The sequence below is a fragment of the Prionailurus viverrinus genome, chromosome A1, assembly GCF_022837055.1.
Source record: "Prionailurus viverrinus isolate Anna chromosome A1, UM_Priviv_1.0, whole genome shotgun sequence".
NCBI lineage: Eukaryota > Metazoa > Chordata > Mammalia > Carnivora > Felidae > Prionailurus > Prionailurus viverrinus.
The window spans coordinates 103,130,599-103,156,967 of record NC_062561.1 but is presented as its reverse complement, the minus strand read 5'-3'; the positions used below and the strand labels follow the sequence as shown (position 1 = coordinate 103,156,967).

Below are 26,369 nucleotides of genomic sequence, written 5' to 3'. Positions count from 1 at the left end.
TCTATAGTTGTATACGCATATTTTGACAAGCAATTCACAAGCATTGAAACCGGGAACTCTGCTAATCACCCACCTAGACGGATCCACAGGAGGTTTGTGAGCTGAGGCTAGGACGCGGAGCCCTCCATGTTCCCTTTGCTGAGTCTCCTCTCCTTCCCCAAAGTATATGAGTTTTTCCATTCTTCTGTTTTATTTCCTTGGCATCTTGCTATTTTATTCATCTCGGCGATGACTTGGCCTCCCCGCCTGCCCCTCCCTCCCCTGCTCCTCCTTCCCCGTGGAGAGCCGTGAGACAGCCGAGAAACAGACTGGTTTCCCCACCAGGAAATGGGAAGGCGGAGATCCCCGTTAAGCGACCTTCCAAATTCTCATCACCTCACACCCGTCTCCCCACTTTCGGCCCTCGAGTGCTCTCTTTTAGGGGCACTGGTCCAGGGTGGGGCTTGTTGCCTGGAGGATTGTTAATTTTTTGCCTGCTCTTGCTGTTCTGTTCTCTTTACCTGTTTGTGAAGCTGCCGTCAGGGCTTGGAGATCCTGGCCGCACAAGTTGTAAGCTGAAAAGATCCCGTGGTTAGTATTAAGTGCAGGAAACGAAAGGCCTGCCTTCTTTTCGGCTGCTTATCTTCTGTGGCAGGCAGGTCTCAAAGTGGGATTGTGTTGAGGTGGCGTCCTTTCTGTTGAGGTGGGGGGTTCTGGTTATGTGCTGTGGGCCTGGGCCCCTTGTACGCGGCTGCCTCCTAAAATGACACTCTTAAGGGAACACCATGTTAGGAGGTAATAACAGAATAAGAGCCGTATCATTATCGTGGCTCATAGTAAGCTGACTTACCATGGGAAAGATACGTTTCCCAAATTTTGAATGCTTTTGTGTGAAGGAAGGAAAAAAAAAACCTCATCTCCAGATGAGCTAATAATTCAAGCTTGTGAGACTGGATTGGGGGACCTGAGTCAATTCCGTTACATTTGGCATTGAATCCTGGTCTTCCCGTGAACAAAGGGAGGAGGGGAATGGGAAATCCTTGCACTACTCCAAGTGGGGAAACTGTGCCTTAAAAAAGGAGAGGGTTTGAAGAACTACAAACCATGTATCTAAACTCCGCAGCTCTCAGAAATACTCACGCATGCCTGCAAAAGAGCAGGAGAGAATTCAGGCCTAGAACTTTGCACCAGAAATCGGGTTCCGTAGCTTTCTCTCCACGCCCGCCAGCCTCAAGGCATTACTTGCTGGGAAGTTTGATCCCAGACAAGAAATGAAATCTCCTTATACAAGTGTATACCTAGATACGTAGGCTCCGTCTGTGTGCGTGTTCGCTTTGTGCATTTCCTTTATACCAAATGTCTGTCTCAGAAGACACTGTATTTTTTTGCCGTCCTGTCTCTCCGTTTTTCCCTCTGCCATCATCCCCCGCACCCTCCCCTGCCCTGGCCACTTCGTTTATCTTTTTTTTTTTTTTTTTAATTTTTTTGATGTTTATTTATTTTTGAGACAGAGACAGAGCATGAATGGGGGAGGGTCAGAGAGAGAGGGAGACACAGAATCTGAAGCAGGCTCCAGGCTCCGAGCTGTCAGCACAGAGCCCGACACGGGGCTCAAACTCACGGACCGCGAGATCATGACCTGAGCCGAAGTCGGCCGCTCAACTGACTGAGCCACCCAGGCGCCCCTTCATCATTTATCTTGTACTTGAGCATATCACTTCAGTTTACTGTGTGTTGGCTGAGCCTTAGGAGACCACAGCCTGAAGGGCATCGTCTTGGGATGCAGGGGTGGCTTTGGATGCAGCCCGACTGAGGGTCTGTGACCTGCCGCCCTGTGGAAGGAAGCTTAAGGGGCTCGTGTCCTCCCCTCCTTAGCAACATGGTCACCTGAAACCTGTCTTCCTGCCTACCCTCAGGTGGGAGGACTTGTGGCACCTTAGCAGAAAGAGGAACTGCCTAAACATTAAGGGCTATGTATTGTGGTGTGAGTGGTTGTAGCGTGTGTGTGTGTGTGTGTTTATATTTATATATTTATATATATGCATATATTTATACCTTTAAAAAGTAGCCTCAAGCCATCCAGGACAGTGTTTCTTTAGGCTGTGTATGCCTGTGTAACCCAAAATCAAGTGTTTTTTGTTCTCGTCGTGTTTAAAGTTGCTTTGTAAAGATCTCCGTGTGATATATGTTATTTTTTCTCTTAGGCTCTTTGTTCCCCCCCAAATGTCTATAATGACACTTAGGGCATCCTACAATGAGAAAACCTTGCTGAAACATGTGTACCGATTATTAAAAGAAGTAAAACATCACTTTCTGCAGTTCACAGGAAGCTCTAATGATCTGTGTTGATTTGATATATATATATATATGTATACATACACACACACACCCATATATGTGTATATGTGTGTATATATATACATATACATATACATATATATATATATATATATATATATATATATGTATATGTATATATATACTTTTTTTTTTTGAGTTTTATCTTGGGCTCTCAAAGTTTCCATTAATGCCAGAACTTGTGCCTAACATTCGGTGAGTGAAAATCCTGTCACCAGCCGTGCATGTAGGGATGTAGTGTGGGCTCCCGTGCAGATGTCTAGGACAGCCGTTCCGTGTTCCCGGAGGTGCCTTACAAAAGCCTTGTTTCTGCTCCCTCCTCTTACCCACAAGACTTTGGAACAGGCCATTGTGTTTTCCAGAAGCGGGAAAGGATAATGTTACTGGGGAGGCAAGAAAAGAAAAGCAGCCAGAGCCTCTTTTAGCTGACCAGTCAACTGGATATTGACCACCTGTCTTCATGGGAAAGAAATAGATGGCAGTGAATAAGTGAGAGTCTAGTTTTCCAAGAAGCTCAATGATTTTCCCAAATCAATACAGCTCATCAGGCCTCAGAACAAAGGCTGCGGGGGAGGTGACGGTGATGGAAAAACAGCTCTGTGTTCTTTTGTGTATTAACCCATAAGGCCCATGGGGAAACAGGGTTTCTTTAGCCATTTCCCCCCCCCCTTCCCCTTTTAGGGCTTATTCAATGTATTTAGGGGAGAAATCCTTTCAGGATTTTTTTTTTTTAAAGATGTCCATAGATGGCATCCCAGTGATCAAATGTACTTTTGAAAGAGATGAGGTCAGTTAAGGAAGAATACCATCTTTCAAAACATAGATGAGAACAGCATTTTGCCATCGCGTTTTGATGTTGGATGAGCACCTTTATTTGGATGTTTGTTCTTGTTATTTGCGGATAGGGCTTGGATGAACCAAAAAGGAACGGTCTCCCTGTTCAGATTAACCTCTGGCAAAGAAAGAATCACTACTATCCTCCCATCAATGAACCTTGTTCCCAGTGCCCTGGAAATCACACCAGACCCTAAAAGGACTGCTGAATTGTCATCTGAGAGGTTATAATTAACGCAGATAGAGGGGTGCCAACATGTTCCAGCGGCCGACAGAGAACGTCTATCCAAACCAGCAATTTTTAGCCCTGCGTTCCTTTAATCTTTAAGCGCACTGTGCTTTCCTAAAGTAGTGCATTAACACCAGAGCTGTGTGCGTCTGGGGTTTATGACTGGGGTGGCGACACACTAGGGCATAAAGTGTTTCATTACACTTCCCTTTGTTAGTGCTGCCCTATCTCCCAAGCCCCGTTGCCAGTTCGCTATTTGTTCAGATAAAGCCCAATGTTCAGGGTGACTAATCACAGCACTGTGTTCCAGATGGTTTGATTACAGGATGTGGTTAAAGTGACTCTTCAAACATGCAGCTCAGCAGTAGGGCTCTTTCTGGTCACGTGACCATACTTTTCTTGTCCTAGTGCCCCAGAGATACTTAGCATAGGGAATAGGAAAGTCCCTCTGTGTTTTGGCCGTCAGGTATTTCATTGGCAACCTCAGTTGTAAATTAAATATCTCCCCCAATAATTAGAAACTCAGCTGTGTCCTTTGGAGAGAGAGGTTTCTGAAGATGAGATGCTCTGAAGCCAGAAACAGGAACCAATGTACTCTACAAGACTCAGCTTTTTAAAAAGTACCGGGATTGGATAGAACAGAACCGCAACAATAAACTTCTGGAGGGGTACAAAGGAAAGGTGATAAATCCTACCTCGTACAATAGTCATGTATTAAAATAGGAGGTAATAGGATGCTCGAAATGTCTGAACTTTATCCTGTGCGCTGAAACCAGCTTACTGTGGCCCCTTTTTTATTGTCACTGCTGTGTGTCTACTGGAAAAAAAATATAGGAAAGGAAAGAAATGTGTAAACTTTAAAAAAAAAAAGGATTGCAGCATCAATGGGTTACATTTCGGTGTTGTTAGAGTGAGGTTTCTGTTTTCTGCATGAGTGCACACGAAGTCCATCCAGATGTGGTAGTCTGAATAAGAGTTCCAAAAAAAAAAAAAAACCAAAAAAAACGATGTCTGATTCCAAATTTGGCGTTTGCAACGCTTGCCAGAGACTTCTGTCCCAGGGATGAGGCACTTTAAAGACTCTGAAACAGTCTTTAAACTGTAAGACAAACAGAGTGATGCTGATCCACTGGGAAATCAGGCATTTGCCCAGTTCTTGAGGAAACATCTTCACAAATAACCAGCAACAGTAATTCATAAACCATATTTATAACATCTTTGGAGTACAGTCTCTCCACAGAGAATTTCTATCGTCTCTAAGCTAGTGGGAGATGATGCTTATTGAAAAAGTATGGTAATAGTCAAAAGAAGGATTCAAATCTGGATTCCCTTCTGTCACCATGCCACAGCCACCAGGGGTTGTGCAAACTCTCTCTCTCTGTGCCGGGCACGGCGCTCACAGGTGCAGCAGGTGGGGACCCCACCCCCATGTTCAGAGAGTGTAGTCTGGCCGGAAGAGAGGCGTCCCATGTATCTGAGGTGTGGAATGTGAAGGGGGCTGTGTGTGAGGGCAAGACAGAGAGGCTCAACAGTGTTCAAACATGGGAGGAAATGATTCGCTGCTGCCTTAATAGACTGAGTGTGGTATTCTTTGGGTGGGCTCTCCTTGTCATTCAGGGTCCCAGGTGAAGGAGGCTCTGTGATTCTCAGCGGGCCTTCAAGGTCACTGCAGTCTCCATCCCAGCCAGACAGAAAGAGGAAGAAAGTAGAAGAACACGAACAGGAGATTACTGTGAGCCAGGCCTGTAAGTGGCACGGGGCAGTTCAGTCGCTTAGCTGTCATAGACCCGAGTGTGCCGCAGACCCACGTCTAACTGGGCCGGAAGCTGAGACGTGTCCAGCTCTGGGCCCAGACGGAAGCATGGATTCTGGTGAGTGTCTCTTGGCCAGAGGACCGGGCACGGAGTGCCGTGGGGACCCAGGAGGGAGTGGCCGTGTTTCGGTGGTGCGCACCATCGGTGTGTGACTGGAGAGCATCCACAGAAGAGACGACATTTGCCCTGTGTCTCTCTTTGGTGCTAGCTCATTAGGAGTGTTAGCTTTCCTTGGTGGTTTGGACGAGAACAACTTCGGGGGACTAAAATTGTGACCTAAGTAGTGGGTGAAGAAACTCTTTTGGCTGGAGAGGGAAAAAAAAACGTGTGAGCTGGAGGTGAGAATGTTACTGTGGTCATTGTGTTTGCCTGGGTGAGAGAGAGGCTGACAGGTGGAGGAGGGGTAGACTGTCCCTGCAGGGACACCTCCGGGACCAAGCTATTCAAAGACAGAGTTAAGTTCAGAACCAGGAACACCTTTTGAACAAGATGGATGGAAAATAATAGGGCCGTCCTGGGTGCTGGTAAGCCCTTGTCACTGCTAAAAGACGGGAGGGGACACACACACACACACACACACACACACACACACACACACACACACGTAAGCATTTAGGGCATTGCACCCATCGACTTCCTAATATCATAGCTATTGAGCCCTTGGGGCTTTGGCACGCTGTAGTCCTCTCAGACTTTAGAGGCTTGTGACCTTGTGACCTTGAGGTTTCTCCTTCTCTTGTCAACTTGCCTTGTGACTCATTCAGATTCCCATTGTAAGTCGTGTTTGGTTGCCTCAGTTTCACGTACCCGTCCCTGCAACCGTCAGACGACGCTAAGGTTAGGATTACTGGCTCAGGAGCCTTGTCTCCTAGGACTACCGTCTGAGCGGGGACTGTGGGCAGGGCAGGCCCTAGGAAAATCTCTTCCAGGGTCTAGTTTAATATCATGGATCAAGAGACCTGTTCTGTAGGTGTAGGTGATACGTAAACTATACTTCCCTTTCTGGATTACAGGGTATGCCTGTGTTGGTTGTTACAAGTTTGCAGGCTCTTGAAGAATAGAGTTTGGATGGAGGTCCGGCCAGAACTATGGCTGATTCCATAGCACCAAATAGGTACCTAGTGTATACCCTAAGGATGCACTGTAAATGCTTAATGGGCCTGACCATCTCTCTGGGAGCACTTAACTGCTAAGTATTGACAAGAGCAAATAATAGGACACTGTGACTGTGGAATCCTGATGAGATAACAGGGCTCTTTTGGCTTGTAGAGGCAACAGGCTTAGGTTTTACAACACAGACCGTGTTCTTCACTGCCCTATAGGTAATACATGTTTTATGGGGTAGGGCAGTAGCTTAAATCCTGTATCATCAGTGTGTAGGACAGAGACAATATAAATAAGAAAACCCTGTGTGGTCAGTGAGCACATTCAAACCATCCATTGATGTCTTCAGCTCTATTCTCACTTAATTGGTAATAATCTTCAGATATTTTCCAAATATAAAACGTTACAGGGTAGGCGTTATTTAGCGTTTTGAGAACGACCGTGCCCAGTCAGTGGGGAAAAGGGGATGGTAAACCTGGTGGGACACTGGAGAATATAAAGACGAAAAAGGCTTGTGTAGAGTGTCCCCAGCACGTGGTTCATGGGTTAGACGTTTGGAAGAACAGAGGTGCGTTAAATGAAATATTAAATCTTTGTGGAATAAATGTATACTTATTTCCAATTAATGTAAGGTAAATGAGAACCACAACTCTGCCCAGACTGATGAAAATTCAAAGTGGAACTTTGAAAGGCTTCATTTTCACTTCCGTTATTTAAAAAGTAGAGTCCGCTTTATATGCCCGTGGGTTACAAAGCGTTCAAGATGTCGAGACTTGAGCAAGACCATCAACCATCCGCAGGATTTGGAGCCCAAACACCACCTTTCTACTTGGCCCCTCACAATAGGATGTTGTATAAACACACGCTCGCTTACCAAGAAACAATACACTTTGTAGTTTATGCCAGAAGCATTCCCTAAGCCTCCTTGCCAGTTTGGCTGTGTAAACATGTGCGTGTGTACCCTTGCACGTGAATGCTAGGCTGATCGAAGTATACCGTGTGGCGGAAAGAAAAATAGACACCAGCACACGCATTCAATTAGCCCCGCTTGATGGAGACTCTTCAGAATCTCCCCGGGAGTTAGAGCATTTCTTCTGAGCGTTTCACAGACCCAGGGCTTCTAGAAACACCAGGCTGGCTGATTGAGGTCCTTTTGAAGTTGGGGATGGACTTGACTGGCGGCGTTTTCTTTCCCAGCGAGTGCTGATAACGAACGAACCACGCTGCTGGCAGTGTCGCTGTTGCCGCCACGCGAGATGTGCCGGGGCGGCTACTAGAAACAGCATCTGGCGGCGGGAACGGTTTTCACAGTGCGCCGGCCGCAGCGTGAGCCCAGCCTTTGTGACAGCTCCCAGCGGCAGCCCCACGTCGCCAGGGACTGGTTCCCCGGGTCCTGTCTGGGGACCACCGATTCTGTCCCGGGGGCCGCGAGCGGCCGCGCGTGGGGCGCGGCGGGTAGCCCTGTCGGGGCCGCGCACGCGCCAAGGGTCCCCCCCCACCCCGGCCCCCACCCGCCCTTAGTCTCGTGGCGGCGGGCGGCCTCCTGGCCGCCGCCGGCCCCGCGGCCCCTGCCCTCGGCCGAGCCCCTTTATCCCCGGCCGCCGCCTCGAGGCTCCGGGCGGCCGCCCTCGGCCCAGCCAATCAGACGCGAGCGTTCCCTGCAGGCGCCGGCCAATCCACGGCCCGCGTTTGCTGGAAACGCGAAACCCTTGGGGGAAAAGCAATAACAAAAGCCTTTCACTGCAGACAAATGTTAAGTGTCTGTGCAGACTTTTCCTGTTTTTAATTTTATTACTGCAAGAATGGAGGGTTTGTTGTTTCTTTCATGTTTCCTTTCAAGCAATTTTAATTATACATTTGTGCTACATCAGGGACTCTGGAACGCAGTGCTTCAGCCTATTGCGTCGCAAGCTAAAATGCAGCAACCTTCTGGCAATACAGATATATTCCTGCACTGTAAATATAGCTGACATGCTAAAGAATTTTAAGCAGCTGCAAAGGTCTTTGACACCACACACAGTGCCCCAGAGAGCACATGATGAGAAAACCAGCTCCGTCTTCCCCTTCGCCTTCCCTGCCACCCCCTCCCTTTTCCTGGAGGGATGTGCTCATAAAGAATCCTTTCCTCCAATTGTTCTGTCTTGTGCAAATTTTGACCAAATGCCTAATTACCATTGATTCTCATCTCGATATGAATTTTTATACTCAGTGGTTTAAAAGAAAATTTTCCTGAGGGAATTAGAATGGAATCAACCGAGATTTGAGGAAATGCTTGCTTTGCTTCATTCTCGTCCCCCTCCCACCCCCGAGTATTGCTACAGTGAGTAAATTCAGCTGTCACCTAATGGCAACATAGACCATATGGGAAACAATTTTTAAATCTCTTTTAGAGACTTTTGAAAGAAATCCTTCCTTCCCCCCTGCTCCGGTCCCAGCCATTCAGATATTTTTACCTGCTGCTACAACATTTCCCACGGAAATTAGTCTTACCTCGTGAGGTGTCTCTTACCATAAAGGAGTGCAATACAGGGTTTCTATAAAATTCAAAATGGCAGTGAGCAAGTGAGCAGACCAGCTAGAAGTAGACTTTGAGTGCTGTCCCTAGGTGTTTGCAAAATAGAATGGAGGGTAGGTAGGTACAGAAAAGAAAACAAAGGCTCACTTAAGTATTGCGTTGATCGACCCTGGTATTTTACGCGTGTCTCAAAAACGCAGGTCCTTTTAATATACGCTGTAAAGGGGTGATTAAAAAAATATATGGCGCTCGTCCTCTAGAGAAATCAAGAGGATGTTCTATTTTATTTTCCTGTGACATTTAGTATACTAAGTGCACTTAAGTTTAGTAATTCACAGATGCAGTGCTAAATTAAATTGTCTGTCTGCAGAGCAGTTGGGAAAAGCAGAATAGCTTGCAGGAAGCAAGTGTGTTGGTTTTGAGATTTTTTTCTTCTAATCCTCTGTGGCAAATGCTTACTAAAGTTGATTCTAAAGATAACCCCAAGAGCAAACCTATTGTGCACATTTATTTTCTTAAGAGGGCTATTTTAGGAGTCCTTAATATGAAACAAGACCAAACAGTGAAACAGATACCATACCCTGGCTGATTGTTGTCTCACAAAGCCAGAGAGGGGAGGATTAGGAAAGAGAAATCATAGCTGATTGTCCGCTATCTGGACTCTCAGCCCCTGCCCTCCCCTTCTCCTGTTTTTGTGCACCCACATAATCTTTTCCTAAATAAAAATCACCATTATTTTATATTGTTGAATGGGAAACAAAGCCGGTTCCTTTCAGTCCCCTTCTGGTTTAAGCACTGGTAACCGGCGCTTAGTTTTTGTTGGCTGCTTGCCAAACGAAAGCAATTATGTGTAATAATAGAAAAATTAAGAGGTGAGTGTTGCTGTTTTACAGCAGGACATGGCAAAAACCATTTCCTTCTGTCAGCAGTATCTTGATTACACTCTCACACGCAGTCTTACCCTTTTGTACCGCATGCACACAGGCATGATCTCTCTCTCTCACACACACACGCACACACGCACACACGCACACACACACACACCCAATTTCCTGTGGGTTTTCACTTGAGGTCACCGAAACCAGAAAGAGGAAGAATGCAAACCACAGTTGTTGAAAGCGAATGAGAACAGGATTTTGCTGGTAAAATAACAACAACAATAGTAATACTAATAATAAACTGGAAACAGAGTCATCAGTGCTAACAGTGGTCCTCCTTCACTCCCCATTCCTGCAGGTGTTCTAGTGGTCAATGTCACGTGGAGGAACAAAACTTACGTAGGGACCCTCCTGGACTGCACCAAGCACGACTGGGCCCCTCCCAGGTACGTACGTCCGGGGCCTTTTATTTCAGGCTCTGTTTGCTCTCCTCCTTCCTCCGCTGCCCCTCTCCTTCCGCCATCCTCTCTTTGCACAGAAACTAAAGAGGTAGATTAATAATGCATAAAAGTCTGCCCGTAATTGAAACCAGGCAAAAGAGAAAGGAGCCGGTGACGATTGCACACAGTGAAATGCACTCCCTGCCCCTTCGCCCCCTCTCCTTTGTTTTCTTCTTTTCTCAAAATGGGAATGTGAACTGGATTTGAAGCTAGCTACCTGAGCCGTTTTCCTTTGGTGTTCCGAAGGAGAACATAGGCCCTTCGTTGCCAGTTCTTTGGCAGGGATTAAAACCGTCAGCGCAAGAACAGGGTGTCTTTTCCTTCTCTGGGCCCAGCCCTCGCGCCCCTGGGGTGTTGGCCGCTCTTGCCGGCATTGTGTGCCTCGCGCTGTCTCCCGGCTCTTTGGGGGATGCTCCTCTTGACGTCTGTCGCTTGTTTCCCTAGGTTCTGCGAGTCACCGACAAGCGACCTGGAGATGAGAGGGGGCCGGGGCCGAGGGAAGAGAGCGAGGTCTGCCGCGGCGGCTCCGGGCTCAGAGGCCAGCTTCACGGAGTCCAGAGGGCTGCAGAGCAAGAACAGAGGGGGGGCCAATGGGAAAGGGAGGCGGGGCAGCCTCAACGCCAGCGGGCGAAGGACACCCCCAAATTGTGCTGCTGAGGACATCAAAGCCAGCCCCTCCTCCACCAACAAGAGGAAAAACAAGCCCCCGATGGAGCTGGACCTGAATTCCAGCTCCGAGGACAATAAGCCGGGGAAGCGCGTCCGCACCAACTCCAGAAGCACTCCGACCACTCCTCAAGGGAAACCAGAGGCGACTTTTTTGGACCAGGGCTGCTCCTCGCCAGTGTTGATCGACTGCCCCCACCCAAACTGCAACAAAAAGTACAAGCACATTAACGGCCTGAGGTACCACCAGGCCCACGCGCACCTAGACCCCGAGAACAAGCTGGAGTTCGAGCCCGACAGCGAGGACAAGATCTCGGACTGCGAGGAGGCGCTGAGTCACGTCGCGCTCGAATGCAGCGAGCCCGGCGCCAGTCTGGCGGCCTACGACCAGGTGAAGGCGCCGGTGTCGCCCGGCCCCGGGCACCCCCCTGGCACCCCCAAGGGGAAGAGAGAGCTGATGAGCAACGGTCCGGGCTCTGTCGTCGGGTCGAAAGCGGGGAAGAGTTCTGGCAAGAAGAAGGGCCTTCACGGCGAGCTGAACAACCTCCCGGTCATCTCCAACATGACGGCCACCCTAGACGCTTGCTCTGCGGCAGATGGCAGCTTGGCTTCCGAGATGCCCAAGCTGGAAGCAGAAGGGCTCATCGACAAGAAGAACGCGGGAGAGAAAGAAAAGGGCAAGAAAGCCAACAACTGCAAGATGGACAAGAACCTCGCCAAACTGAAAACCGCGCGGCCCATCGCCCCCGCCCCGGCCCCCACCCCGCCGCAGCTCATCGCCATACCCACCGCGGCCTTCACGAGCACCACCACGGGCACCATCCCCGGACTGCCCTCCCTCACGACCACCGTGGTGCAGGCCACACCAAAGAGTCCTCCGTTGAAACCCATCCAGCCAAAGCCCACCATCATGGGGGAGCCCATCACCGTGAACCCAGCTCTCGTGTCCCTCAAAGACAAAAAGAAGAAGGAGAAGCGGAAGCTTAAGGACAAAGAAGGGAAGGAGTCGGGGAGCCCGAAAATGGAGGCCAAGCTGGGCAAACTTGAGGACGCCAAGGGGGCCGGGAAAGACTTATCGGGGCATTTTTTAAAGGACCATCTCAACAAGAGTGAAGGGCTGGCCAACGGACTCTCAGAGTCTCAGGAGAGCCGGATGGCCAGCATCAAAGCCGAGGCCGACAAGGTTTACACTTTCACGGACAACGCGCCCAGCCCTTCCATAGGCAGCGCCTCGAGGATGGAGTGCAACCCGCTGGTGAACGGGCAGGCGCCCATGGCCCCGCTGCACGTGCTGACGCAGAACGGGGCCGAGACCGCGGCCAAGACCAGCAGCCCCGCCTATTCGGACATCTCGGACGCCGCCGACGACGGTGGGTCCGACAGCCGGTCGGAGGGCGTGAGGTCCAAGGCCGGTTCCCCGTCGGACATCATTTCCAGTAAGGAGGGCGTCGTCAAAGGGCATCCTGCAGCTACAGCACAGTCCTCTCAGCTGAAAGAGGCCCATTCTCCCTATTACCATGGCTACGATCCTTACTATTCTCCAAGTTACATGCACCCTGGGCAGGTGGGAGCCCCTGCGGCCGGGAACGGCGGGAGCACGCAGGCGATGAAGATCAAGAAGGAGTCCGAGGAGGAGGCCGAAAGGAAAGACAAGGCCGAGCAGCTGGATGCCAAGAAAGCCGACCACAACCCGGCACCCTTACAGCCTCAGCACCAGTCGGTGATCACGCAGAGACACCCAGCGCTGGCGCAGTCGCTTTACTACGGCCAGTACGCCTACGGGCTCTATATGGACCAGAAGTCCCTGATGGCCACCAGCCCTGCCTACAGACAGCAGTATGAGAAGTACTATGAGGACCAGAGGCTGGCAGAGCAGAAAATGGCCCAAGCTGGCCGAGGAGAGTGCGACAGGAAAAGCGAGCTCCCCTTGAAGGAGCTGGGCAAGGAGGACAGTAAACAGAAAAGCCTGCCGTCTGCCACAATCTCAAAAGCTCCCTCTACCCCAGAGCCTAACAAAACCCATTCTAAACTAGGGCCGCCAGTGCCTAATAAAACTGAGGACACAGGTAAATCACAGCTTCTCCCCGGCCACCAGCAGCAGCTTCAGGCCGACAGCTTCAAAGCTAAGCAGATGGAAAACCACCAGCTTATTAAGGAGGCTGTAGAAATGAAATCTGTCATGGACTCTATGAAGCAGACAGGTGTAGACCCAGCCTCGAGATTTAAACAAGTAAGATTGTGGAGCGTGGCCCCCCACAGGGAGAGAGCGAGTCTGACCCTTGGACATGTCTGGGCTTGATCCGGTTAGCCTTCTTCCCAGGAAATAAGCCAAGGGTTCCTTAGGGTTGGTCCCTTCCCCTCCTGAAACGTATTCGCAAAGATCCTCTCACGAGCCACTGTGTACCTCTCCAGTGTGCCTAACTCACCCTTGCCTTGGGTTGTGCATGTAGTCAAAGGAACTTCGCACCCGTGCGCCGCAGACTCGTGTTCCGTGCTGGTCACTCGCTGTGAACCTGACGAGGTCCCTTACTTTCTTACTGAGCCCACACTGAGGGAATCCTTCCACCTGGCCGCTGAGATCCTGAGTCTGATCTCTACCGCGTGTGTTCTTTCTCGTGTCCAGATTTCTCCCGGCGGCCTCGAGGAGCATAAGACCGGGGCCTTAAACCCACATTCCCCACTGGGCTCTGTCCTACCACTTGGGGCCCAGATGTCTTTCACACGGTGTCTGAGATGCCTAGGGGTTAAGAGCCCCAACGCGGGGCTCCGTGCCGGTCGCCTGTGAGGAGAACAGGAGGGTCTGGGTGCGTGGGCCTCCCGCAGCCATCCCGGAAGCCCCTGCTCGGCCAGCCTGAGGCTCCCTGTGCAGACACCTGAAAATCGGCCACCGCGAAATCACACGTGTGCTCGCACTTTGTGTCACCGCGCACACATCCTGACTCACTGCGGTCCCGCGAGAGTTAACGCTGGGGTTTCCCGGCCTCCCGACCCCCCCTCTCCACTCCCACGCTTTCACCCCTGGTGAATCAGAGCACCAGAATCCTTTCTTGACGCTCATTTCTGCCCAGAGGTTGAGGCTTAGGCCCAAGGTTGAATGTTCTGTCTCAGGACTTAAATACCCAGGGGGTTTTTGTCGTGAATGGGATGGGGGTCGCAGAGGCCTTTGGGGCTCCTCGCTTGCCCCAATTCTGGAGGCCTGAATCAGGCCGTGGCTTCACAGGGCTGCGTCAGAACTTGGGGGGGGTTATAGATGCCTTTGGTTTCTGAAAGAAAAGCTATGATGTGTGCTATTAATTTTTGAAATTTTGTTTTGATGAAGATGTCTGCACATGAGATGTGAGCCCCTATATTAAGCCTCAGCTGCTGTAGTTGAAGAAAATACATTAGGAAACCAAGAGTTTCCATCCCCCCCCCCGCCCCGTTCCCCATAAATGATGTTACGTGATCGATTCGTGACTCAAATTCACTATTAAGTGGCCTGAGCTGAAGTTTTTTAAATATGTATTTTAACTTTTATTTATTTTTTGAAAGGGGGAGAGACAGAGTGTGAGCAGGGGAGGGCCAGAGAGAGAGAGGGAGACAGAGGCTCCAGGCTCTGAGCTGTCAGCCCAGAGCCCCACGCGGGATTCAAACCACACGGGATGAACCATGAGATCATGACCTGAGCTGACCAAAGTCAGACGCTTAACCAACTGAGCCACCCAGGCGCCCCCTGAGCTGACGAATTCTCAAATTCGTTTCGCCTATGTGAGACAATGAAGGGAAAATGAGGGTTAGATTAAATTATGTCTGAGGGTGTTATTTCATGTTGAAAGATCCCACGAAGGGCCCGGCTCTGAGTTCCCTCAGACCTAAGTGGGAAGCCCAGCTGCGCCCTGGTCAGCAGCACGACCCTGCTGTTCCTTGAGCTTTAAAAGCTTTGCTTTTGTCTTGTGTAAAAGAGGTTAATAACGATGCCTACCTCAGATGTTATTACTTTGTGAGAGGAAGGTAAAGCTCTTTGCACAGTGGAAGCACATAAATACATGTTAACTTAGCATTAGAAGTAAGAGTAATAATGCTGTCATGGTGATTAATGGGCTTTGCTTAAAAATGGAGATTTTAAAACGAGGTGTTTTTTTTTTCTTTTCCTCTTTCTTTTCTTTTCCTTCTCTTTTCTTTCTTTCTTTTCTTCCTCCCCTCCCCTCCCCTCCCCTCCCTCCCCTCCCCTCCCCTCCCCTCCCCTCCATCAGGATCCAGATTCAAGGACCTGGCATCATTATGTATACCAGCCCAAATACCTGGATCAGCAAAAGTCAGAAGAGCTTGAGAGGGAAAAGAAATTAAAAGAAGATAGTCCCAGGAAGACTCCCACTAAAGACAGTGGTGTGTCCAGCCTCCCCGTGTCATTAACGAGCATTAAGGAGGAGCCCAAAGAGGCCAAGCGCCCGGATTCTCAGTCCACGGAGGAGAACAAGCTCAAGAGTGATGATCGGAAGACGCCTGTGAACTGGAAGGACTCTCGGGGAACGAGAGTGGCAGTTTCCTCGCCTCTGAGTCAGCATCAGCCCTACATACAGTACTTGCATGCTTATCCTTACCCACAGATGTATGACCCCAGCCACCCTGCATACCGGGCTGTTTCTCCTGTCCTAATGCACAGTTACCCTGGTACGTGTCACGGGTTCTCGCTCTCTTAGAGGGAAGAGGCTACATTCACTTAGTGGTTACTGAAAAGCTCAGGATAAATGAGATGCTTCAGTGGTCGCGTTTGTTTTGCTTGTCTTGATGCTGCTTCAGGTCCCCAGGATGAAACTTACTTAACATGAGTTCGTTTTGTTTTGTCTTAGAGAAAACGTCAACGGTTCCCAGCTCTAGTTTCCATAGACTCTGATGCTCTCGTCTCTTAGACTGACAGATACTTTATTGCCTATGAAAATATTCTCGGCGCTCACTGTCATAATCATTATAGTTACTGTTCCTTTCACTTAAGCGGACGCGTAAATGTATGAAATGGCTGTAAGCTCAATTCTGTTTATAACCTCCGTTCATCAGGACAAATTAACTGGGTGAAGAAAATCGGAGAACCTCCGTCGTGCACTTTAACGATGATGTAGCCCATTCTTAATGTAATCCCCTATTTTAAGTTCTCCGACTCTTAGCCCAAATTCGTTGTAACCCGAGTGATTTTTTTTTTTTTTCCTGTTTAAAAAATGGAGCCCATAACTTGATGTGGCATTTGTTGTTTATCTGCAGGGGCCTATCTCTCTCCAGGCTTTCATTATCCTGTTTATGGGAAGATGTCAGGGAGAGAAGAGGCAGAGAAAGTCAATACCAGCCCTAGCATCAACACGAAAACAACATCGGAATCAAAAGCGCTGGACTTGCTCCAGCAGCACGCCAACCAGTACCATAGCAAGTCTCCTGCCGTAAGCCTCCTTTTGTTGTTACTTAAAAGTACCATGTTTTGGGGGAGAAGAGGGGACAAGCTAGGAAGCGGTCTTGAAATATAAATGGTTTTCGAACCCGGCTGTGATTTCAAGATGCTGTTTTATCCTCGCACATAAAGAACGCAATGTTCAAAGGTAAGATGCTTTTTCACACGCGAGGGGGAAGCAAGAAAAATCGTCAAAGCGTATGTGGTGCTGGCGAGCTTTTCTGTCGCAAAAGGCACCGTGCCTTGACTGCCCAGGAGGGCGTCTGCTAGGTGGACATGTAAATTCACAGGAGCCGGCTTGCGGCGCGAAGTATTTCTGATGGCGGATATTTTGATGCACTGGCACGGGTGAGTCGCGTGGGGAAGGGACGGCTGCACCTGTCTGTTTTGGCCTCGGCCCATTGTCCTGTCCCTGTAAGTTCCCGAAGCAGGGGAGACACGTGCCTTTGTGAAAGATGGCTCCACCCTTGCTCCCATCCCGGCACCACCCCCCTCCATGAAAGAGGGCAACTACTAGTCCTAAAGGCTGGTGTCAAGAGAGACGAAAGGGTGTGGCCATTCTTGCCTAGAAAAGCAGTTTGGAATGAGATCCAAGATCTTTGATGTGGACGCGTCCAGCAGGGACTCTGTAAGCGAGGAAAGGGGGATTCACGAAGCTATTTCGGTGCTTACTTCTTCCAGCACAGGCATTTTTTTTTCTTTTCGCGTGACAACGAGAACCTCCGGTTGGCCGGGTTCTCGTGGGCAGACACGTGTAGGAAAGGCAGTGGTAAACTGTGACTCGGGAGAACCGCAGCTTTCCGTTGAGCCTTCAGAAGCTGCCGGATTCCGGAATGCTTTCAGAGGCACAGGGCGATGAGTTCCCGTACTTGGTATTGCCCTGTCTTGTCGAGAGGTGTATTTTCTTTTTTTGTTTATTTGTTTTTCAAAAGATTTTTTTTTTTAATGTTTGTTTATTTTTGAGAGAGAGAAAGAGCGGGAGTGGGGCAGAGAGAGAGAGTGGGAGACACAGAATCTGAAGCAGGCTCCAGGCTCTGAGCTTGTCAGCGCAGAGCCCGATGTGGGGCTCGAACTCCTGAACGGTGAGATCAGAACTGAGCCGAACTCAGACTCTTAACCAACTGAGCCACCCAGGCACCCCGAGAGGTGTCTTTTCAATGGGCTAAAATGGATAAGGTGTACTGAGAATTGGGAGATACGTTCGCCCCACAAAATGTAAGCAAAATACACAGTCATTAGAAAATTTGACCCACATCTCCACAACCACTTTTGTCAACCTTCTTGACCCACGTATAAATGTGGTTTCTGGGAAGAAATCGGGTAGATCCTAATCTTGCCATTTCGAGCGACTGTAAAGAAAATGTTCTTTTATTTCCATCACTTGAGGCAAACCCTGATGCCACCTGGTTAACTCTTAGGTGGGGCGTTTCTTTTGCTTTGGCTTAATTCCAACTGGAACTCATGCGTGCCTTTTGAAATGATCTTCACTTAGTAAGGAATGTTAAGTATCTCTGTGTTTGCTTCTGAATCGTTTACACATAGGGCTCAAAGGACAGAAGTGGGTTAGCACTCCTGTTGGTTGTTTTTCAGAGTATTTAGAGGGGCCCGTCTTTCTTTTCTGTTGCAGCCCGTGGAAAAGGCGACAGCAGAGCGGGAGCGGGAGGCAGAACGGGAGAGGGACCGCCACTCGCCGTTCAGCCAGCGGCACCTGCACACGCACCACCACACCCACGTGGGCATGGGTTACCCACTCATCCCTGGTCAATATGACCCTTTTCAAGGTCAGCGGTTCTGTCGTTATTGTGTTGTTCGTTCTGCTTTGGAAAACTGTGGGCCCAAAGGACCGCTCACGTCTTAAAATAAACACACTGAGCTTTGAGTTAACATGAACTCCAGGGAGTAAATAAGTTCTTAATTCTTATTTCCTAGTATTTCCTAGTGATACAATGAAGGCGATTCCCCGCGTCTTTGTGTTCTATTGAGACAGGAAATGACTCCCACTTAATCATTGTCACTGGTTGATGTTATCAGTGGCTTCCTGCTATCTCACGGACTGAGGGTGGCGGCCAGTGTCTGGGGCACTGAATATAACAATCAGAAGATCAGATAGCTGCTTGAGGGAAATTGTGGGGAAAAAGGGAGGCATAATGAGAGGCTTTGGTGAGATGGCCCTGGTTTCTGCAGGCCTTTTACGTTGTATCTGCCCCCCCCCCCCCACCCCGGAAGTAATGGGAGTGACATGATTAGGTCTAACCTTTTCTTTTCAAATTTTGATTTACATTCCAGTTAGTTGACACACAGCACAGTATTGGTTTCGGGAGTAGAATTCAGTGATTCATCACTTCTGCACAACACCCACTGCTCATCACAGGTGCCCTCCTTAATGCCCATCACCCATCTTGCCTACCCCACCCACCTCCCTCCATCAACCCCTCGCTCAGTTGGTTCTCTCTCATTATGAGTCTCTTGTGGTTTGTCTTCTCTTTTCCTCCCCCTCTTCCCATCTGGTCATCTGTCTTGTTTCTTAAATTCCATGTATGAGCGAAATCATATGTTTGTCTTTCTCCGGCTCATTTTCCTTAGCATAATATACTCTGGCTCCATCCATACATTGCAGATGGCAAGATGTCCTTCTTTGTGATCGCTGAGTAATATTCCATTGTGTGTGGATATAGAGGGGTGTGTGTGTGTGTGTATATCCATTTCTTCTTTATCAGTCGATGAATCCACCATTCATCAGTCGATGGACATTTGGGCTCTTTCCAGAGTTTGGCTGCTGTGGATAGCGCTGCTCTACCCCTCCAGATGTGTGTTTTTGTATCCTTTGGGTAACTACCGAGTGGTGCGATTGCTGGATCAAATTTAACTTTTTCAGGAACCTCCACACTGTTTTCCAGAGCGGCCGCACACGTTTGCATTCCCACCAGCAGTGCAAGAGGGTTCCCCTTTGTCCGCACCCTTGCCCACACCGGTTGTTTCCGGAGTTGTTATTCCGACAGGTGTGAGGTGGTATCTCATTGTGGTCTTGATTTGTATTTCCCTGATGAGGAGTGATGTTAACATCTTTTCCTGTGTCTGTGAGCCACCTTTCGGGTGTCTTCTTTGGACAAATGTCTATTCGTGTCTTCTGCCCATTTCTCACCTGGGTCGTTTGGTTTTTGGGTGTTGAGCTTGCTAAGTTCATTATAGATTTTGGATACTAACCCTATATAGGTATGTCATTTGCAAATATCTTCTCCTGTCCTATAGGCTGCCTTTCAGTTTTGTTGTTTCCTTCGCTGTGCAGAAGCTTTTTATTTTGATGAGGTTCCAATAGTTCATGGTTGCTTTTGTTTCCCTTGCCTCTGGCAACATGTCTAGTAACAAGTTTGCTCCAGCCAAGGTCAAAGAGGTTGTTGCCTTTGTTCTCCACTGGGATTTTGATGGCTCCCTGTATTACATTTAGGTCTTTCATCCATTTTGAGTTTATTTTTGTGTATGGTGTAAGAAAGTGGCCCAGTTTCATTCTTCTGCATGTCGCTGTCCGGTTTTCCCAACCCAATTTGCCAAAGACACTGTCTTTTTTCCATTGGATGTTCTTTCCTGCTCTGCCGAAGATTAGTTGGCCATACGTTTGTGAGGTCGTTTCGGGGTTCTCTGTTGTGTTCCGTTGCTCTATGTGTCTGTTCTTGTGCCAGTACCATACTGTCTTGATGATTACAGCTTTGTAATATGGCTTGAGGTCCGGAATCGTGATGTCTCCAGTTTCGGTGGCTACCATTCTTTTTCAGGAATGCTTTGGCTCTTTGGGGTCTTTGGTGGTTCCATACAAATTTTAGGATTGTTTGTTCTAGCCCTGTGAAAAATGCTGGTGGTTATTTGATGGGGACAGGGTCAACACTTTTAATCCCCTGTAATTCGGGGGCTCTTCACAGCCGTTCATTGCTGTGACTTTAATGATGGCGAAACATTTTGAAAAAGCCATAGAATCGTTGTGAGATAGCCTTCGATTTGTGGTGTTCTAGTTGACCTCCTGCTGCTTGTCCCAGCTCTGTCACCTTACGGGGGTGAGTGGTGGCCCCATCTCTACCAAGAGATCCACTCGCTAGGTTCTTGCTGTCTTAGGTAGCTCAGACTGCCATGACAAAATGTCACAGACTCTCTGGCTTTAGACAACAGAAAGTTTTGTCATCGTTCTGGAGTCTGGGAGGCTGGGTGCCAGCACGGTTGCTTGGTAACGAGTGCTCGGTTCCGGGCTTGTAGGTGGCTGCCATCTTGCTTTGTGCTTAAACGACCTCTTCTCTGTGTGCAGGGGGCAGGGGCAGCGGTGGAGGGAGGAGAGCTTGCGAGAGAGCTACCTTCTGGTGTCTCTCCTTATAAGGACATCATGACCTCATTTGACCTTAATTATTTAAGTCCTATCTTCAGATGATCACATCGCGGATTAGGGTGTCCGCATCGGGATTTTGGAGGGCCACATTCAACCCATAGCCCTTGCCACGTTGGCCCTCATTCTGCTGTGTGAATACGAGATACCATGTGTGAAAGGTACCTCCGGGAGTAGGAAGTACTCTACACATGGGAAAGGTCATTTTTATTTGTTTAGCCCTCGTTACCACTCACAGTCAACTAGTAGCGTTCAGAAAGAACATAGAGGGCTTAGAAGGAGCATTATCTTCCCTAGCTTTGCACGTGTTTTTTCTCGTTTTTCCAGGATTGTTTTCTGTAGAATTAAAAAAATAATTTCCTATCAGGCAGCTTCGCGCCATCTGGAGCCATTCCGTTCTCTGACTGCTGTCTTTCTCTTGCAAGGTAGAAGTTAGGACTGTTGTTATGTTCGATTCACCAGTTCTGTGTTTCTTACGGGATGCAGGATGCGTTGTGTTCGTTCACTGGGGAAATGCTGAAGTGATAAAAGTTATTATGAAAGTCTTGTATGCTAAGCAAATGGCGTGTTGCTTCTGTAATTCACTGTGACTTTTGATTCCTGTTGTTGCCGGGGACCTATTATGTCTCCTGAGCTTCCTATTCAGGAATGCAAGCAAACCATTTAGTACCATGCAGAGTCACTGAGATGGAATGTTCTCTCTTCTCTTTGACTAGCTATTAAGAAAACCGCAGAGTATTGGATAAATGGCTAGATAGGGGTTAGACTAAGCGGTGTGGGCTCCGTCTCTTGTATGTGAAACATTTCCTGTGTGTGTTTAGGAGAGGACGGATTGCTGCAGCCCTTCACCCCTGGGCCTGCACCTGCTCTTATCTTTCCCGAGTGTCACAGAAACCCTGCATTTTTTCCCCCATCAGGCTTGACCTCCGCCGCCCTGGTTGCCTCTCAGCAGGTGGCTGCCCAGGCATCTGCATCAGGAATGTTTCCTGCACAAAGAAGGTAAATACCCTTACATTTTGAATCTACATCTTTCTACCTAGAGACATCTTAATGGGTGGGAGGCAGTTAAGTGTAGGCCTTTTGGACCAAAAACTTGGCTCGTTGGGTTTTTATATTCTTGTGACGAACGTGCTTTTCATGGCCCGTTGCTTTACATGCAGCTTACGTTCCGGGACCCTCATTTCTTTAGCTGTAATATAGGTTAGTAATTAACTGATGAGGGCTTTTATTTAGTTATTTTTCGAGCAGTCGAAAAGCCTCTCAGGTTGCCCTCGCAGCCCTGTTACACCACTCCCGCCGCCACTCCCTTTGTTTTATCATGTTTCAAAATAAAGTCACAAAGGGAGACATTTATTTTCAGAATGCTAAAGGTCACGTTTGTTCTTTGATACTTTTAATTATCCCTCCAGTTGTGTCAGAAAGGAACATGATTTATTTTTCCAGCGTGTAGACCGTAACCCTCGTGAGCGTTCCCCTTTCTTGAATAAGCGGGTTCCGTGATTCGAGTGGAATTAAGATAAGCCCGTCAGTCTTAGGGTTTGCACGTTTTCGGCGTCAGATGCGGATGGAGCCCTGTGCTAAGGTCTTCTTTTTCCTTTGCAGAGAATAACAAGATTGGAAATGTACGTTGTCATGTGACTGGATCACATGGGGAAGCGCTTTTATACAGACATCAGTTCCATGGTGTTAATTTGAAATGCCTTTAATGGCAGGCAAGAACCAGTCGTTTCATTTTTGTAAATTACAGATTTTATCACAGAGTAACAAATGTTGCTGTAATTAAGCTTCTGTTTTATATATATATACGTATACATATATGTGTATATACATATATATATATATATATATTCTTTACTTTTTGTATCAGTAACCAGGCTCGCACACACAGGGTCTGCTATCCCGTTGCAAACCACTCAGTAAAGGAAGTAAAAAAATGTATCTGTCATGTTGAAAAGCGTTAGCCACAAAAGGCTGCCTACTTTCTTTTCCTTTTCCTTTTCGATTGTAAATAAATGACGTATCCGTGTGCCTGAACCTTGCATATCCTTCATAGATTCCCCACCCCCCCCCCCCGCCCCCCGCCCCTGCAAGGCCCCCAGAAAGGCTGGCTGTGATGATGACGCTTGGGTACAATTTAGATGTCTATTTGGTGGCTCCCGTTAAAGACACATCCGTGTAAAATGTTCCTGTAGTCACTGTTTGTACTTGTGTGTTGTGGAAAAAAAAAAATGACTTTTGGAAGGCATGGGGTTGCCAATACCACAAAAACTGTGTTGTAGATAATGTAAAGATTAAAAATGGGGAACTAATGAGCATCTGTGAATAATGAGGTGTCATTTTTTGATAATCTTGAATGGCAAATAACCCAATAGCCTGCGTACCAGAGACATCTGTGATTGTTCTATTACTTGAATAGTCTTACAGTCCCCACCCCCACCGCCAACTTTTTTTTTTTTTTTAATGTTTACAATTATCCAGTTTTAGAAGAGAGAGACTTTAACGCCATTGCCTGGTTACTTGTTTTATGCTGTAATCTAGTTTATTTTATGTAAAATGTATATTGAATGCTTTCCTTTTTTATACCTGCCTTAAATAATTTGGCAATCAGAATTAAAAAGGTTTTTTTTTTTTATAACGGCTTCTTGTCTGTCTCGACTTCTTTCTAGTTGGCTGATAGTGATTCCAGTTTTCAAAAAGCGGTTTCTTGATATTATGAATGTTCAGTTCATGGAGTACACACATGCTAAGTTTTCTTATATGATAGGCGAGTATAACATCCAAGCGGTGTGTTTAATTCAGAGGACATGTCCATAGTCACTGGGTCTTCACTCTGAACAGGGGGCGTGACATCACTACAGATTGGTAGATACAGGTGGTTGTGATACGGAATGATATTGCAAAGTTAGTCTTGGCAATGCGTGGACGGTAGGTGAAGTGTGTAAAAAGTCAGCTAGCCATTTATTTGACTCGCCATTAAGTTGTCCCATGAGCGGATTTTATGCCAAACGTACAGAATTAACTGCCTCCTTCCTTTCTTCTTCCTTGCCCCCCCTTCCCATCCTCCCTCCCTTCCAAGAAGCACTCACCGAGCACCTCCTTTTATCCCGGACACTGTGTAGGCTCTGGAATATGGCCGTGAACAAAACAGATGGAAATTCCTGTACTCACAGAATTTGCATTTTTAGGTGTGGTAAGCATAATAAAGTATCTATGTGATAGAGTATAATAGATGGTTGATAAACACTACAGACCGAAAGCACGTGAGTGGGCATTGGGATGTGAAAGTCCGCGAGTGTAGATAGAGCGATCAGAGAAGCCTCAGTACTGGAGATGAGCAGTGATCCATACACAGGTATGTGGCGGGCGGGGAGGGGGGGGGCATCGATCGCAGCCACTAAGAAATGCTGCAGTGGGGGTGTGCTTTCCGAGTCTGGACTGGTTGATCTCCGTGCTTCTTTGCAACTCTTAAGTTTTTAATTTTACTCTAATTGCCAAGGGCAGTTCTCCCACTTGGTGTTCTAAAAAGTTCTTTAAGTTGCCGGACTTTGTCTTGCTGTCCCCCTTAGGGGCCTTGTCTTCACAACTGGGTAGGTTTCTGTGCAATCCACATGTTTTCTCCCCTTTCAGAAAATCACCTTCAAGTGTTAGCCTTGCCGGGCGCCTTCCGGGTCCAGCCAGTGTTCTTACTAGATTTCTGTATTAGGACGTTTTTCTTTGAATTTTCACTTGGGTTTCCTTTTGAATTTCGTCTTCGTGACTGTTGATAAAAAATCACTCTCTGGTGTTTTCCTACTCATAAGAGGATTTCACGCATTTCCCATCATTTTGTAACCGCATTTTTTAAAAAAAATTTTTTTTTTTCAACGTTTATTTATTTTTGGGACAGAGAGAGACAGAGCATGAACGGGGGAGGGGCAGAGAGAGAGGGAGACACAGAATCGGAAACAGGCTCCAGGCTCTGAGCCATCAGCCCAGAGCCCGACGCGGGGCTCGAACTCAGGGACCACGAGATCGTGACCTGGCTGAAGTCGGACGCTTAACCGACTGCGCCACCCAGGCGCCCCTGTAACCGCATTTTTAAATCCGTTTTTTCGTTTTCAGTTTGTGCACCACATCTTGATGTATCCTTGAAGAGCTCATGTAATTGTTCGTGTGCCGCTTCAACAAGCATGTTTCCTCTGTCCCAAACCCAGTTGCAAGTATGTCTGTTAATGGCCTACGTGCTGCCGTAGTTCTGGAACAGACCAGACAATCGAGTTGTTCAAAACGCAACGGCAGACCAAGAGCGCCTTAAGTCTTCCGCTCACTTACCGTGTTCCTTACGGTGCCCGGGCGACGCTACGGGTTCCTGAGGACTTTCCTAGTTTTCGTAATAAGTACTTTCAAGACAATTTTCGTAAAAGCCGGTCTTCCCCTTCAGCTGCAAAATGACTGGGTGTATGCTTACTACATATCAGCGTTTTAATCACTGCTAGTTAGGTGCCTAAATAGAGTATAAATAGATGCCGACCATGCATAGCTCTGCACCCGTAATGAACAGGAGTGCTGATAAGCGCAGCGCGATATATGACCAAAGGCACAGCGTGATTTGAACAGTCTCTCCCCCTAGGCTTTTACGGGAACATTATTCATGACTGGTTTACATTAATCACTAAATGAAGTTTTGTTTCTTCCCCCGAAACTGTTACAGTGTTGTCTTTGCTTGTGACAACACGAATTGCCAAAGGCCGGGGTCTGTTTATATTATGTGTGCTGATTCTCTAGCTGAGTACATAGTCAGGACTGAATGGTAAATTAAAGATTCCCAAAAGACAGGCATACTTGGCTCCGTTATATTACTATGATGAATCTGCCATTAATGCGGTTCTAATTGTTTCACTTTTATGGACATAAAATCAGTCCCCTTAGTGACTAATAATAGGGTTTATTGATTTTACTAAACATTATTCATTCCAGGCCCGCTCATATCAGCTTGTCCTGAACATATGCACAAAGCCCGCAGTGCTGACACAGTGCCGATTAACTTCACGGAGCAATGAGAGTGAAGAGTTGTTTACAGCTGTGGTCCCATCGACGGCAGAATATTAAAAAAACAAGGGAACAGGCTCCACGTAGAACCCTCGGTTCCCCCATTTGGATCTCAGATGGCTCTCTCGTGGAAACTTGCCCGTGCTGGTCAGCAGTGCTCAGGGAGTTAAAGGCTGGCCTTCTGCGTTCACCCTGGCTGTGACCCTGATTTACTGTGGTTTCGGCCCAAGGGTCTGAGAGTCACCAGAAGGAATGGCCATGATTGATACAGGATAAAAGAGCGGTTTAAATGATAATTCCCGGTCGTTTCATTCCCTCCCTGAGTCTGAAAAAGAGACTAGGCAGGCGAAGCCATTTACTATTGTTTTGTCACCAAACAGTCATCCGTTCCCTGCTTCCCGCAGAAGCCTGAGTCGTAAATGTTGTTTACTTTCCTTAACTTGAGGAGGGAAAACAGAGTGAAGCCCCCTCTTAGCAGGGCCCTTGGCATGGATTCTTTATTTTCCTTCACCGAAGCAGTCTCTAAAAAGCAGGGCCTCCCAGCCTCGGCACTTAATTCTCCTAAAACCCAATTACTGTTCCCATCTCAGAATTGAGGAAACTGAGGCACAGAGGTAAAACCAGTGCAGTCCACGCGGCCTCAAGGACAGGGGCAGGCTTCACAAGCACGATGCTCTCGTGT

General features: G+C 48.0%; 1 protein-coding gene across 4 annotated transcripts in view; it reads left to right on the top strand.

Moving 5' to 3' along the window:
* ZNF608 (zinc finger protein 608) overlaps positions 1–23,241 on the top strand; it is a 120,615-nt gene extending 97,374 nt beyond the window's left edge. For 3 of the 4 annotated variants that reach the window (XM_047871012.1, XM_047870994.1, XM_047870986.1), the window contains 7 exons: positions 10,070–10,157; positions 10,656–13,107; positions 15,110–15,527; positions 16,113–16,285; positions 17,921–18,074; positions 21,577–21,658; positions 22,262–23,241. In XM_047871012.1, coding sequence (XP_047726968.1) covers positions 10,070–10,157; positions 10,656–13,107; positions 15,110–15,527; positions 16,113–16,285; positions 17,921–18,074; positions 21,577–21,658; positions 22,262–22,268 — 3,374 coding nt within the window. In that variant the 3' untranslated portion in view covers positions 22,269–23,241. Of the gene's footprint in view, positions 1–10,069; positions 10,158–10,655; positions 13,108–15,109; positions 15,528–16,112; positions 16,286–17,920; positions 18,075–21,576; positions 21,663–22,261 lie in introns of those variants that run through there. The other variant, XM_047871002.1, reaches the window with a different exon arrangement.
* Positions 23,242–26,369: the final 3,128 nt, after the last annotated feature.